At 40.6% G+C, this 16,949-nt stretch overlaps 1 protein-coding gene across 2 annotated transcripts in view; it reads right to left on the bottom strand.

Annotated features, from left to right (window-relative positions):
* Positions 1-626: 626 nt before the first annotated feature.
* The window catches only part of LOC131243335 (actin cytoskeleton-regulatory complex protein pan1-like), a 64,657-nt gene continuing 48,334 nt past the window's right edge, over positions 627-16,949 (bottom strand). For both annotated transcript variants that reach the window (XM_058242623.1, XM_058242622.1), the window contains 3 exons: positions 14,046-14,382; positions 1,788-1,908; positions 627-1,324 (listed from right to left, as the gene is read on the bottom strand). In XM_058242623.1, the coding sequence (XP_058098606.1) occupies positions 905-1,324; positions 1,788-1,908; positions 14,046-14,382 (878 nt within the window). In that variant the 3' untranslated portion in view covers positions 627-904. The remainder of the gene's footprint in view (positions 1,325-1,787; positions 1,909-14,045; positions 14,383-16,949) is intronic.

Genomic DNA, 16,949 nt, shown 5'->3' with positions numbered 1-16,949 from the left:
GTCCCATCAGGACACTATTAACGATCTGATGCATCCAAACCCTATAATTCCTCACAACAAGAATATCATCAGAGAAACAATAAAACTAAGCTAGAAGGCTTATATTTTCATGGAAGAGCTTTGCTAAGCGCACACATGTGCAGTAAACCTCCAATACACACCAAAATGCGCAGACAATAAATTTGGTCCCCTCGGAAAGTAGGTCCCAATATTGGAAACAGGTGGGTAGGTCAGAAAACCTCAGCCGAATTTTTCAAAGCCATACATTTTTTTTGCTAACTGTGGCCCACCTAACCAGTGGATTTGCCTAATTCTTGGGATAGGGTATCAATATAGGGTTGCCATTGTGATAGATGGATTGGATATCAGACCCATTGTGCCATGCTGGCATGTGTGGCATGTACACGAGCTTTATTGCACAAGCGTGTACACTTAGCAAAGCTCATTGTGGAAAATTGACCATGGGTTTTATTTTCACAAGCTCAAATGATTCCCATCATCTCGTTGATGTATTTCTATTGCACACACTATAGAAGGTACACTTCACCCTTTCACCCTCTCATCTCCCATGGTACAAGTTTTGAAGGTGAAAAACCACAGCCCAAAACACTTTCAATTCTCAGGAGTCAAATCACAAATATAAGGAATATGATATAAAGAATGTTCAATATGTATCCATCAAATGAGACTAGGAAAACAAGAGGTGAAAAAATATATATATATTATCCTAATGCAAAATAGACAAGCAGAAGAATAAAATGCAGACATACAAGAAAAATTAAATCCCAAACATACAACTAACTGATCATCGCACATAATAGCACACAAAAACTGGCGGTCGAACCCACACGCACACAAACTCACAAAAGCCATAGCCACATGAAATTTGATGCTGAAGTACCTGCTAGAAAGCGCTCCACCTATCAGAACCCCGCCTTGGCGTCTCCGAAGTCTTGAACGGCCCGGTTGAACCAAAAGGATCAGAGTCGTCAAAAGACGGGAAACCCCGACTGTGGTCGGAGTCCCTGGTGCTACGGATGGAGTCGAACCTCGCAAGGGTCTCAGGTGGAGGAAAGAACCCACTGTCATGTGTGCTGAAGGAATCAAACCTCGCAAAACTGTTGAAGGAGTGATCGTCCGACCCTTCAAACCTCGGCGAGAAGCTAGTGTTAAACAGTGGGGTGCTGGGGACAGAATCTGCGAAAAACGAGCTCTTCTTCTGAGACAAGCTATCGGCAGTGGGGGATTCTGTTCTAATTGGATTTAAACCTAACTCGCCAGATCCAAAGAAAGAGCTCTGTCTGCTCCTCTCATGATCAGAGTCCTGCATGGGAGTAAAAAGTTAGAACTTAGAAGAAAGAGAAAAAGAACCTAATATAAGTAATTTCTAGTGGAAGTGACAGGCTGGCAGCTTTGATGCTTTGGGGAAAGAGAAAGCAGTCACCCAAAAATAAAAATAAAAATTGCAGTATGTGATTGAGGTCCTTCATCAATTGGGAATCTGCACAGGGAAGGTCAGGCTACCTTCCCTCAACATCATCAGATGGCAAACAAGATGATTTCCATCCATTCTTTTATGAAATTGTTCTCTTAACTTCAGAAAAACATTTCGTTTGCCCATATATTGGTAGGGAGGTGAATCCGGTAGCCAATATTTTAGCTAAACGATGGGCCATCCATACTTTTGTAATAGGGAATTCACTTACACAACTTGGTGCATAAACTATTATGTGGTTGTGCGTGCGGGCATGCATGAGGGGGGGGGGGGGGTGTGGCGGACAGCTAACCTTAAGTGGGTTAAAGCCCCATACTGAGTCAGTGTCATCATTAGCATCGAACCTAGCACCCCAAGATGGTTCATCGGCATACTTATCCCCAGAGAAAGTGGATTCAGCACCACCATGATCACTGCATGATTTCCAAGAATTTTAGACAATGTGAAGCCATGTTAGTAGAAAGCCAAAAACAACGTATGCAGTTCACAAAGCAGAATATAATGAAAAACATGATTCTGACTTCCAGAAAATGACTAGTCTGAAAATTTTGCTTTTTTGAAAGATAGTAAAATTCATTAAAAAAAGTGGCAAAAGCGCCAAAGATACACCTGCAGCCCCAAAAAACGCAGAGAAACAACCTGCGGGGATATTCTGATTAGAAGACCATTCTTTCACAAGACTTGGCCCTCCCTATTAACAAGGAAAACAACCCACTTTTCTCTTGAAAGCACCGATTATTTTTCTCCCCAAATGGACCACAAAATGGCCACCAAGGAAAGCCTCCAAAGTAAATAAAAATAAAAATAAAACCAAAGTTCTCTCTTTATCCAAGGCCACATAGATGTGAATCCTCCACAAACCACACCTCTCTCTCTCTCTCTCTCTCTCTCTCTCTCTCTCTCTCTCTCTCTCTCTCGCTCCATCCTTACAAGGTATTCTCCATAATCCCTAATCTTTTCTTTTTCTTTCTTCTTCAATCCATCAACCTTAACCCATCCCTCTCTCATTCCCCACTAACCCACACACCCATCTCCTTCACCCATTGAATCCTCCTTGCTCCCCTTTGTTTCCCCATCCCTCTTTAGGCCAAAACCCCCCAAATCCCCAACCCTAGGACCCTAATTCATCAACCTTTTCTCCATAATCCCTGATCTTTTCTTTTTCTTTCTTCTTCAACCCATCAACCTTAACCCATCCCTCTCTCTCTCTCCATCCTTACAAGGTATTCTCCATAATCCCTAATCTTTTCTTTTTCTTTCTTCTTCAATCCATCAACCTTAACCCATCCCTCTCTCATTCCCCACTAACCCACGCACCCATCTCCTTCACACATTCCCACGCACAACCAGCCACATGCAGCTGCCCCATTGAATCCTCCTTGCTCCCCTTTGTTTCCCCATCCCTCCCCCCCAATCGAAAACCCTAACTCTAAATCCCCAAATTCCCCTTGAGAGCCAAAATTCCTAACCCTAAGTTCAGTTTTCCCTCTTTTCCTTCAAATCCCTAAACCTATTTCAACCTATACTTTAACCTACACCTAATTCCTTTAGGGAACTAGTGAGTCCCTTTGATTTATGGCCTAACCCTATGTTAATGTGGAGTTTCTCAACTCCATTGGGACCTAATTCTCCAATCTCTTATTGGTTCCTAACGCCGTGCATGTATTAACTTAGGATTAGCGTAATTTCTATTTGCTATTATTTGGATTTGCATGTAGTTGCTGAAATTTAATTGTTCTTGCTCACATCAACTAGAATCTGATTTTTATTATCATCCCAGGGTAGAAAAGCACTGTCCTGCATCACAAAGCTTCCTTCCTTCTCTTCTGGATTCACCAATATGCCAAGCCAGAAATAAATCATTGATGCTTCCTAGCATCACCCAAGGCATGTTGAAAACACCCAAGAAGTACTCCCACATGGACCTGGCAAGTGGGCAATGAATAAACAAGTGGTCTACCAAATCTTTGTTTCCAAGGCACAAGGAGCACATATTGAGAATGTACATTGCCCTCATTTGGAGATTGTCGATAGTGAGCACCTAGTTCCTACACACCAACCGCACAAAAGTAGCGATTTTTGGAGCGCCATATCTCCAAACAAAAGCCAATAGACTCAGCCCCAAAGCAACAATTTTTTGAAGTGAGAAATCTATAAGAAGATTGGACCAAGAATTTGCCCAACCTCTCTAGATTCCATACCAGAAGGGTCATCCACCCCTGGAGAAAGGGTAACCCCATGAAGCTTCGTGAAAACCCTTGGAAATTTCTCAAACTCATCTTCATAAGGGCCTGTTTGATTTTTCATGTCATATGAAAATACCTTGTAAATAGGTCATAATTACTTACCAAATAGGTCATAATTACTTACCAAAGTAATTACCACATCGTTCCCAATGCGACGGCTTAACTTTTGAATGCTAAAACCAAGGACAACTGTGAAATGAATGTGGAGCCCACTATGATGTATGTGACTTATCCACACCGTTTATCCATATTATGCCAGCTGAATTTAGGGCATGAGCCCAAAATAAGGTAGATCCAAAGCTCAAGTGGACCACACCACATGAAACAGTAGGAATCAGACACCTACCGTTAAATACTTATTGAGGCCCCTAGAAGTTTTGGATGAAGCTGATATTTGTGTTTTCCCCTTAACCATGTCTATGTGACCTTATGAATAGGTTAGATGACAAATAAACATCAATGTGGACATGGGGAAGGAAACAACTTTCACTGGTGGACGTTTTAAGGCCATTATTTCTTTTGTGTGGGCCACTTGGGCGTTGGATCTGCCTCATTCTTTGGCACATGCCCCAAACTGTTCCGGTAAAATGGATGGACAACACAGATATATCACATACATCACAGTGCAACCCACAAATTTAAGTCAGTCTTTTTGGACTGGTTTTCAAAGTAGAAATACATGGATTATCAAATAGGCTCAAAGTGTAATAATTACCTATTTACAATGTACTCACGGTGGACATGGAAAATCAAACCTGCCCTAAAGATTACTTCTACAAGTGGGAGACCACATGAACTCCATTCTGTGGAATGAGAAGCAACCAACCACAGAAGATTTTGTATCCGAAGCCATGCTTGCCAACCTAAGGACTCAGATCATAGAGACCTATCAACTAACAAAACGTCTTCCCAAAAGAGCACCCTTTCCTCCTTTACTATTGCAAAGCTAACCCACTTCATAAAACTTACCATTAGAAATCACGCCTCAACTTATCTAGCCTCTCTATCACCGCCTTTGGACATTTGAACAAAGACATGAAATAGATTGGCATATTCAAGAGAGCTACTTCAATCAAGGTTAGCCTTCCACCCAAGGACAAGTATCTACTCTTCCACGAAGAAAACTTAGCTTCCACTATTTCAATAACCATGTCCCAAAGGTGCTTAGGCAGTTTACTGATACAAGGGGAAGCCAAGGTAAGTGGTAGGAAAAGATTCAGCACAACACCCAAAAATCCCAGCCAACCGACTCTAACTTCTCCTTGGAAGTCCCAATCCCTAGAATTTCACTTTTCGAGACATTGATTCTCAAACCTGATTTTTATTTTTTATTTAAAAAAAAAAAAAAAAAAAATCTTTTAAAAAATATACTTTAGAATATTTGATTATCCTCCTTAAACTAACCACATTGCCCACCTCTGCTTCACAGAAGATGATCATGTCATCGACAACCTGAAAATGGAATATCCAAAAGCACTCCCCTCCCTACCTCGAAGTCCTAGGGAAAAAAAAAAAAAGGCCAACATCTTGAGCTTTGTCTAAATCTTAATTAAAGCTTCTGCAACCACCATGAACAGACAAGGTGATAATGGGTCCCCTTGTCTTAGACCCTCTTGAAGCACGAAAGAAACCTTTCGAAGATCCATTGACCAAAATAAGAACTTCGCCAACCGAACACGAGAAATAATTCAACTTCACCATTGGTCTCCATTGGTCTCCACAACCAAATATGATTTACATATAGTCTGAAAAATCCCAATCCACTCTATCATAGGCTTTTTTAATATCTAATTTACATGCTACCCATTTCTTTCCACCCCTACGACACGCATCGATGCATTCATGAGCCACCAACACAGCCTACAATCTGTCTTCCGTTGATAAAGGCATTCTGAGTCAAAGATGATACTAGAGAGAACTGCCTAAATTCTAGTAGCAAGAATCTTAATGAGGATTTTGTAAGGACTTCCTATCAAGCTAATAGGTCTAAAATCTTTCAAACTCTCAATTCCCTCCTCATTTGGAATAATGACTATAAAGGTGTTCCCCATTTATGAAGCTAATCGGCCGCTTGAGAAGAATCCTTTGATGAACCGCATTACATTGGCTCCCACCACACTCCAAAACTCCTGAAAGAAAACCATAGGGATGCCATTTGACCAAGCCCAAACATTGGTTCAATAATTTCTCTTTCTAAAATTGGGTTTTCCAACCCTTCAGTCTCAGTAGAGGATAACTAATTAAACTGCAAGTTGTCTAAGCACAGTCTCAACAAACCCCTGGAAGATAATAAATCCTTGTAGAAGTCCAAAATGTCTTCACAAATCTACTCCTTATTTTCGACTCTTGAATCATTCACCTTCACACTAAGGATTGGGTTTGCACTAGCAACCCCAAGAAAAAAATTTGTTTTCTTATCCCCATTTTTAGCCAAATCACTCTAGACTTTTGCTTCCATTTAATCTCATCCTCCTTTAGCCGCTAATTGTATTCACACAAGAGCGACTCCTAAGCCACGTGCAGCTCCCAAGTTTATAATAGAATGAAGACTTGTATGTTGTTCATATCGAACAACTAAATACCCAGCCCCACTCATCCTCTCTTTTACCCCACACATCTTTCTTCCACTCCATGATTTTCCTTTTCAATAATCTCATCTTCGGAAAAAGCTCAAAACCTAAAAAACCTTCCAAATTGAAAGATTACCACCATTCTTAATGAGACCTCGGAACCCCTTCATCTCCAACCACATCGATTTGAACCAAAAAAGGACACAACACCCAATTTTCCTCATCTGATCCGACACCGATTTAGGAAGACCCCTCAATGAGACACTCAGGAAGTGCTCAATCCAAGGGGAATGGTCAAAATCGATTGGTGAGCTCTAAGCTGAAAATTTTGCTACCCTGACCTTTTTTTTTTTGGAGAGGAAACTTGCAATATCATTAAAAGGGGAAAAAGCGAAACAGAACAAAGAGGAGAGAAGGGCCGCTGAGAAAGAGACAAAGCAGGCTCTCACCGAAAGCAGAAAGTTAAGAACAAGAAGAAAAAGAACAAACAGCCCACTTGGTGATGTAGAAGTGGACTTTAGCCACTATAATCCCACCGAATTGGAGGTCCCTTTGAAACATCTATCATTTCACTCTTTCCTAATTGCCCACCATACCACTAGCAGGGCCAATCTCCAAAAATCAGAATTATGCTTACCGATGGAGACCCCATGCCATGCCTTTAAAAGCATACCCGTAGAGTTTGGAAGGCACCAAGAAACACCAAACCAGGAGAGAACTGCGGCCCATATCTGAGAGAGGATGGGACAGTGGATGAAGAGATGATTAACCGATTCAGCGTCGCCCATGCAGCAGAGACAGATGTTTGTGAGCAGCATTCCTCTTTTCCTCAAATTATCAACTGTTAGCACCTTTCCCTTTCCCACCAGCCAACCGAATGCAGCTATTTTTGGAGGGAGCTTGTATTTCCAAATTTTGTCCATCATGCAAAGGGTTGCAGGAGCGTGCGCACTACTAATGGAGTGATAAAGAGATTTAACCGTAAGCCTACCCGATTTATCGAGCTTCCAAAACAGGCTATCGGCCGCGGAGGGGTCATGATTAACTGCACTGAGACGGTGAAGGGGCTCAACATACTCGTCGATTTCGATGTCTTTGAGGTTTCTTCTGCAAACCACTGACCAGATAGTCTCAGCACCTGAGGAGAGGAGAGAGTTGGCAATGGAGATAGATTTATCGGGGGCCAGACGATAGATGCGTGGGAAAATGTCTTTAAGAGCAGAGTCTCCCAGCCACACATCTTCCCAGAAACGTATCTTTTGGCCATTGCCCACAGTGAAAGTCGTACCTTTGAGAACATCAGATTTGGACGCTATAATGTCCTTCCAAAGAGTGGAGGCCCTATAGGCCGAAGATTCCTTGGTCCACCAACCACCTGCAAACATCCCATATTTACTTTTAACCAGCATATTCCACAGCTTGCCCTGTTCAGTACCCAATCGCCAAAACCATTTGCCCAGTAGGGCCTGATTCATGGTTTTAAGAGCTCTAATGCCTGCACCGCCATTCTGAAAAGACTGGCACACCTTGTTCCAGGCCAGCAAATGGAACTTTTTCTTGTCTTCAAAACCATGCCACAGGAAACCACATCGAAGATTATTGAGTCTTTTTAACACCCAAGATGGACATTTAAAGAGAGACATAAAGTAGAGCGGGAGGCTAGAGAGTGTGGCTTTGATGAGAGTTATGCGACCACCCAAAGACAGAAACCTGCATTGCCAACGGGCCAGGAAAGATTGGGCTCTATCTAGAACTTTATCCCACAGATATATAGGAGGCTTTCCCACGCATAGAGGAAGACCAACAAAAGTCGATGGAAGCGAGGCTGTAGCGCAGTTGAGAAGATCAACAAGGCGTTGGGTCTCAGCTTCTTCCAGATTCACTCCAATCAATTTGGATTTAGAGAGGTTGACTCTAAGGCCTGACACAGCTTCGAAGCAGCAGATAATCTTACGGAGGTTGTTGATGTTGTGCTGGTTAGCTTCGCAGAAGAGCAGGATGTCGACAGCAAATTGAATGTGGGTTATTGGCGTAGCCAATCCTCTAATGTGGCAACCTGAAATGATACCAGCAACCTAACCAGCAGTAAGCATTTTAGAAAGAGCTTCCATGACAATAAGGAAAAGAAAGGGAGAGAGGGGGTCTCCCTGACGTAAACCCCTAGAGCAGCCAAAGAAACCCTTGGGGGCACCATTGAGAAGGATCGAGAAGTGAGCTGATCCTACACATTCTCTGATCTACGTACACCATTTGGGGCCGAATCCCATACGCTGCATCATGTAGAGAAGAAATTCCCAGTCTACGTGATTGAAGGCTTTCTCCAAGTCTAAATTGCAAAGAACACTTTTTGCTCCCGATTTGGAGTACGAATCAAGGCATTCATTGGCAATTAAGGCGCTGTCAATGATTTGTCTGCCAGGGATGAAGGCACTCTGGTTATCCGAGATGATCGTGTCCATCACTCTCCTAAGCCCGGAGGCTCGGACCTTAGCTAAGATTTTGTAAGGTGCACCAAGGAGACTAATTGGCCTAAAGTCCCACATAGTGTTAGCACACGAGAATTTAGGGATAAGATATGAACGTAGCTCCAAGCTGATTAGAAAGACGGCCTCTATCGTGAAATTCATTGACGAAGGCCATGATGTCCGCCTCCAAGATCTCCCAAAACGAATGGAAGAGAAGGATAGGAAACCCGTCTGGCCCAGGGGCTTTGTCTCCCCCCTAGGGCATCAATCGCCTCCTTTACTTCTTCGGCAAAGAATTTAACTTCAAGACAGGAGGACTGATCTTCAGATAGAGCAGCGAACTCGAGGCGATCGAGCTTTGGTCTAACCCAGTCTTCTTTGTGGAAAAGGAGTCTGAAGAATGAGACGGCTTCTTCAATAAGTTGTTGTTTGTCTTCAGTTGGAGTCCCATTGATCAGGAGGCAGGCGATTTTGTTGGCTCGATGTCGGGCACTGGCGATGGAGTGAAAGTACTTCGTGTTTTTGTCGCCTTCCTTGATCCATTTACAGCGCGATTTTTGCATCCACACCATTTCATCTGCTAGAATTCTGGCTGAGTATTTCTGAATAACTTCTAATCTTTTGGTCCAATCCTTCGCATTAGGATCAACTTCAGCAGCCATATCTATCTCCTGGAGCTCAGTCAGAATAGCCTCTGTGTAGCAAGACTAAAGAAAACTCGACATGACTTAGTGTAGCAACCCCATTAGATTTTTCAAAGACCGAACAAAAGCTAGATTTGGGCAAGACTTAATGAAGACTAAGGTTGAAGTGAAAGTCAACTGAGAGAGAGAGAGAGAGAGGGGGGGGGGGGGGGATCGAGTTCTCAAGACTTTAAAGTGTCCTTTTTTTTTTAGCATCCTTGATCAGAAGCACAGACAAAAACTATGAAGGAAATACCTCTTTATTATTACTTCTTTTCTAAATGACAAAACTTCTATTAAAGAGGAAAGAGACAAACTACAAAAGGGCCAAAAACAAGAAACTACAAACAGATGTTGAGAAATCATCCATCCACGAATAAAGGAGAGCCCATTCCCAATTACTGGAAAAATCATCTCTACAATGTCCCTTGAATTCCTGAATGCCACACACCCATGCAATACCCCTTCCAAAAGCCAATTGGGATACATCTTCCATAAACAAAAATCTGTTTCAAAGCATTCCATTTTTTTGCTTCTTCCAAAATGGACCAAATACCTGCAAGCAATGCCAATTTCCATTATTCCTTCCTCACTCAATTTACTTCTTTCCCAATCCTCAAACCAAGCATAACCCACAGTTCTTCAAAATAAGATAAAGACATCTACATACTTGCCCAGCAAAAGAATAGTACATGAGATGGTCAGTCACAGATTCCGCATTACCAAAGCATAGAATTACACAAATTAGTAATCGTCGTGTTCCTGCTTCTTAAGTGGTTGATTGAGAGCATCTGTTTTTCCCCACTAGCCATTAGACACAAACACCCTGGCCGGGCCATGATACGATTGTATGTCCAGTAGAGGCACCTTTAGTGTCCTCAGCAAGTCATAGAAAGATTTGCCTGTAAATTCCTATCTCCTTTCTTTATCCATCTGCATTTGTCTGTTTCTTCTACTGAGGATATCTACCATTTAATTGATGCATGAGATTAAGAAATTCCTCAAAATTAGAGCCTGCCAGGTTTCTGCTGAATGCCGGATCCTAGACCACCTGATTGTCAATTACACTGCGGCACTGAGAAGCCGTCTCCACATTTACTGCCACCCAAAACAAGCAGACAAAATCCTCACTAAGGACTTCACATCAAATATCCTTCAGGATTGAATTGTTCTAACAATCCCTCTGTGGACTGACAATTACATGTAATGCTACCTTCCAGATTCCCGATGCTCTGTATTGAGAGGATTCTTTTGTGAACCATCCACCCCAACGAATCCCATATTTGTGAGAAAGTAAATGTTTCCACAAACTATTATCTTCATCCCCAAACAGCAAAATACACTTCCCAGAAGTGTTGTGTTCACAAACCTTTTCCATCCGCAGTGTGACTGTTCACTTCTTGTGTATTTCATTTAGATACATTTTTCTTTACAGTTTTTTTTTCTATGAATATTTAGAGATATTTTTCTCTATGCAACTAGGAGGCACCAATTTTTAATCATGGTGCCATGTTGACAGGCGGGGACATGGATACCCATGTCCAAAACTCATGGACGCAACACAATTTGTAAAATGGCTTTTAGGTTTAATTAATATAATTATTCATTTGCATAAAATAATTATATTTCAGTTTTATTAGCATTGTCGTAATTTAGCAATTTTTTATATGCAATAATTATGATATATTAGGGATCAGATCCAGTGCCCATCCAGGTATGACATTTTCTTACATCCATGCTATTCCTGCCCATGTGGCGTACCTGACTAGATAAAAAATTAAGTGGACCATGGTCCAAAAATCACAATGTCTTGACAATCCTAGTCCTTTGATTGAACACTTAAAGACAATCAGTAATTGACCCCATCCAATGAGAAAAGTTCCATTTATTACACAAGTCAAGACAGTCCAATCACAGCCATTTTGTTCAGTAGCCAAACACCAGTGAAGCCTGGAGAATGCCTGGATCAGATCCATGCCTCCAGATGCAGGGGATCCTCACCAAATATACTAAAATTTTAATGTGCTTGTGCACATGTGTCAGCCAATCAGGTCTCGACTCTTGAGACATTTCTACGTCCAACACTCAGTATCTGTATCCAACACCAACATATGCTGATATCCAAGTTACAGACTTTTCTGTCTTGTGATTTTATGAATTCATTATTAACAGAGTAATGCATTGATTAATGTTTTTACTGTTACTCGGGTGCTAATTGGAACCACTAATCTGGTAGGCCATCATGTGAAGGACCTGTAGATTAAAAATTACCAAGATCAGACTTAGCCATTGTCAGTTTTCAGAAATGAACAGGTAAAAAACTCAAAAATAAATAAATAAATAAATAAATAAAAGAAAAAGAAAAGAAAGAAGAAGAAGAAGAAGAAAGAAGGCAAACTTGCACATTCAACATGCAAAATTACAGTGACCAGGCTGTAAGGGTTATCAAGTCACCATGGTTTCTAGGCTATGGTTTGTCCACATGATGTCCCACCAGATCAACAGTTATGTTGCAAGCCTCACTAGCTATCATAAAAGAACAAGGAACCTAACACCAGGATGATACAAGAGACCACTAGACAGTTCCTACACTAGAATTAAAGCAGGAGAGTTCAGAAATATTAACGGATACTCAAAATTTTGAATGAGAGGCAGGAGAAGCTAGTAGAACACAGGAAGAACCATTGATATCTCTGGAGATTCACATATGAAATCATGGAGGAAAGAAGATTTAGCCATATCATAGGAGGAAAAAAAATCAACATCAATAGAAAAAGGGATTTTTCAAAGTTATTATGGAATTTATATTCCGTTGCCTTTTTTTAAAAAAGGTTTTCATTAAGCTCCATCACTAATTTAAGTAATAAAAATTATGATACCTTCTGGTAGATTTTTCTAATGGCATTACATTTAGTTATTTTCAATTAAGGACAAAAATGTCCTTTGATGAGAATGCCCTTTCAACAAATCAGAAGCTAGGATTCACAAATCAGAGGTCAGGAGTCATTGGAAATGTGTCGACATCCCCAAAAGTTGTGCCTGTCAGCTAATCAAGTGGGCCGCGCTGTTTGAGAAAGGTGGGCGGTTAAAAGAAAATTATGAAAATTCTATTTCCAGAATATACTGGTGGCATGCATGATGAGTGGGCCAGCCTGTCCATGAGCAATGGTGCAAAAATCATGATTACCCATCATCCATGTTTCGACAATCAGTAAAAATTTCTACTAGCCATCCAAAAGAGAATAGAATGGTTGAAAACAGTGGGATTAAAATACTAAAAACCCACACGCAAGTGTATAAAGTAGCCGAAGTACATCTCTCCACTTATGCCATGTGGCATGTGGGTGTGATCCCTGGCCAAGAATCGGAATGGTCCACTCATCGAATGGACTGAAATTAGAAACTTGCCGACGGTATAGAAAAATCTGGCCAAGCATTTTTTTTTAATCCACCACTTGTTTTGTAATCTACGTGTCACCTGGTAAGTGGACTGGCCTAATTCTTTATCTAGATTGTCAAGATGTGGGACCAACCTTTTAACTATACATTTCATCACCATCAAGTAGTTAGGAATGTATTGTGAATTTTGGTCCATTTAGACCAGCCAGTTAGGAAACCGCACTGATCAGATAATCCTGATCGCCTAATAGGACTACTGAAAAGAAGATTGTAGGTGGAGCAATAGTCTGAAAGCTATACTGATGGGACACTCAATATCTGATTTCACCAATTGTATCTGAACCTCTGACTAATTTCCTTCTACCTCTACATTTGAAGGCCCCTAATTGGATAGCTAGGTTCCAATCGGTAGTATGACTCTCAAACTTTCTCCATAGAAAATGGGTCCATGATTTGGATGGTCTAGAAGGGTGTGCATTTATGTTCCCCGTAAGGTGAATGATTTTTCATAACGGACAATGCGATCTAGGCCTTTCATTTGCTGAAAATCCACACCTCATAACTCATTAACCTACACATGGCATACAACTACCAATATAGGATGTCCAAATCAGGAGCCTTGCTGTTCAAAGTCCAAAAATCATACCAATCAGGAGATCTTGACCGATCAATAAAAGCCACAGAATTTGGACTGTCCATTTTTCTTGAAACTTTCCATTTTAAGTCCAAATTCAAGCGGCAAAAGCTGGTCATGATCACCCAATATATGATGGATCATCAGCCGGTGGGGTCATAATCACTGGATTGGGCAAGGGCGTGGTTCACTATTGGGCCAGCCTATGAGCATCCTGAATCTCACACATGCCCCAAGATGCTCGATGAACATGTGAGGTGAATTGATCAAACATGAGCCCTTCGATTAGTAGAAACTTGTTTCTTGAAAGGGCATTCTAGCCAGAAGAGCAGTTTTGTCATTAACAAGAAAATAACCTTCTGAATTTAACTACCATATAAAAAACTTAATGGAAAGTGCTTTATTGAAAGTTACTTAAATTACTGATGTAGATTAATGAAAAACTTTTTCAGAAAGGTAATGGGATGAAAATTACCCAATAATTAGGTGGTAATTATAAAAATCCCTGAAAAATTACATAAAAAGAAAACAGAACATATATCAACCATCATACCTGTGACTATCTTTACCAGTTGGTGAAGAATCGGTACCAATGTTCTTTTCGAATTGTGCAGCTGGGAATTCTTGAGATGGACTTTCGTGTGAAATTTTCACTGATGGACTCTCTGGCGGACTTCTTGCTGAACCATCTTCACTATGGGCATATGCTTGACCACTCTCAGCAACCTGCTCACCTGTACTAGTGGGCTTCTCCATCTTACCATCAACATCTGATGATGATGTGACCCCAAAGCTTTCATCAGGAGTTTTATCCTTCCATGTAGGCTTGGTTCTTGGAGGAGCCACAATATTTTCCACATCAACAGTAAGCTCCTTGACAGGCACGAATCCTGAAGGTGGAAATGAAGCATCAATCTACTCTGCTAGTTGCAAATCATCATGTCACATTTTCTCGTTAATAATGGATTTTTAAAAGAAAAGTTGAAACTGTCCATTTTGTAGCAAGCTACACACACATGAATCGAACTCATGTATCTCCAAAAGGACGAACAAAGAGAACAATCAAGGGAAACAAAAATAAGTACTACAGTCAATCTGATCTTTATTTTGCTAAAGGCAGTAAGATAAATCATTCTCATCAGAACTATCAACCACAAGGTCTAACATACCATGATAAGTATTGTTCAGAGTATCCCCGATATTATCCGTATCTCCAGCTCCGCAATACCAATAATACTGGTAGTATCAGAAATTCCTAGTATCAACGATATATCGCTAAGTATTGCCAACATATCGATATTGCCAATGTATCGCAATATTTTCGACTGCGTAAATTGCAGATGTCTCTTGTATCGCCAATGTTATCGATATCACCAATATTTTCGACTGTGTAAATTCCAGTTGTCACTTGTATCTCCAGTGTATCAGCGATATTTCAATACTATCGCCAATGTATTGATATCGCCAAAACTCTGTTCATTAAATAACTTTTAATTTCAAATTTTTTATGGGTGCATAGTTGTATAATGAAATGCATGTTTGTATGCATGCATGGACGGATGGATAGATGGATCATGGATAGATGGATGGATGGTTGGATGGTTGGTTGGATGGATGGATGGATGGATGGTTGGATGGTTGGTTGGATGGATGGATGGATGGATGTGTGCACGCGCGTGCACGTACGAACGCATGGATGGATGGATCATGCATGTGTGTTTGTATGTATGTATGTGCGTGCATGGATGGATGGACCCACCATTTCCCCCATGTTTCCCTAATATTTCCGTGCCAATGACACATGCTTTTAGGCCTCATTAAAGGGAAACTTATTATTTGATTCCTAAATATGCAAATATGCATCTTTTTCGATATTATTTGATTCTTAATTATGCAAATATGTGTATTTTAGTATCTCCTGAAGTTTGACTGAAAAATTCCCCCATTTTCCCCATGTCTCCCTAGTGTTTTCCTGCATTTCTGGGAATCAGCGATAACGATATTGTTTCCATATCCTAGGCCAGCGAAACATGTAACAATACCGATACTTCGAACATTGATGATAAGTAGTAGCATTCATTGAACCATGGGCGAGAGTTGCATCCTTAATAAAGAGTTAGAAGCATGTACCATGGTCTACTCTTAATCCTACAGTGTTGAAAATGAATATTGACAGACCCTCGATAGGCTAACCAGGGCACTCAGGGATTTAAGTTGTGAGGGACAACAGAAGCAAAACATCAAGCTCATATTCTCTGTGCCTTCTGGAGTAGGTACTTCGAACAGAGCAAAATTCTCAGATATTCTTGTCAGCTTATAATTATTTAAAAGTTACTGTCCAGGGAAGGATATTGTAAAAGAGGATTCAAGGAGTGCCACATAATGGGCATCACAATCAAAACCAGAGACTTGGAAGCTTTCCTTCATCATTAGCAAAATTCAGAAGGTAATCTCATCCTTGAAAGTTTCTTTTTCAATCAGGTTCCTAGCGGGGTTAATAATTTACCTGATAGACTGGGAAACTAAGGAGTTGTATGCTCTTCTTTGGGTGTAGGATTTTCATGTCCATTTCCTTGATGGATGCTTGTAGTTTTCAATTTTATTTACTAGTCTAATATAATTACAGTTACTGATTTAAAAAAAGGAAGAAAATTTAGAAGTACAAAATTGATAAAGCTTTTCTATCAACACCCTCCACTCCCTCCTATGTTGGTGTTGTAACCTACACCGTGCACAGATTTGGGCATCTTTTTCTTTCTTTTTCTTCCTTACCAATTAGTAATAGACTCATGCTATGCCACAACCCAATGGATTCAAAGTCTCAAGTCTTCAAAAAAAAATTCTTGCATGGGAACCCAAGTTAAGTATGTGAACCACGTCCAAAATGTACAAATCTTAAGCATTAAACCAAAAAAGAAAAAAAGAAAAAAGAATGTCGTGCAAAAGCACATTTTGGTTGACGACCAAGAGAAGGAAATTATATTTACGTAAATGAGAAATGCTCCAGTGCTCTCAGAGCACTATAAGTTATAGTGCTCCGAGTTTCGTTGGTTCGCTTGGACAGATAATTCGATCAAATTGAACTGTTCATCACATCCAGAACAAATTTCACAAGCAATCATACAAATATTACTATTGGATTATCCAATCCGTCTTTGATTTGGCCATATTTTCTACACCCACCTATTTTCGAATCCACATATGGGATGGTTACAATTGCCTAACAAAACAAGTTCTTTAGAATCATAAGCAATCCAGGATCGGCCCTAGCAGATAGATGGATCAAATTGTTGATTGGACCTGTCTTGTCTAAATTATCTTGACCATCCATATTAAGCGGCATTTATCAAATGGATCATATTTGTCAGATCAGTGTGATTTTTTGCATGTCAGCACATGAAATGTGAGGTGAACCTAATGAACAGTCTAGATCAATAGATCAGACTTTCATAAGTGT

Source organism: Magnolia sinica, chromosome 4 (genome assembly GCF_029962835.1).
Source record: "Magnolia sinica isolate HGM2019 chromosome 4, MsV1, whole genome shotgun sequence".
Classification (NCBI taxonomy): domain Eukaryota; kingdom Viridiplantae; phylum Streptophyta; class Magnoliopsida; order Magnoliales; family Magnoliaceae; genus Magnolia; species Magnolia sinica.
Note: the sequence above shows the minus strand (reverse complement) of the source record. Positions and strands in the feature narration are given on the sequence as shown.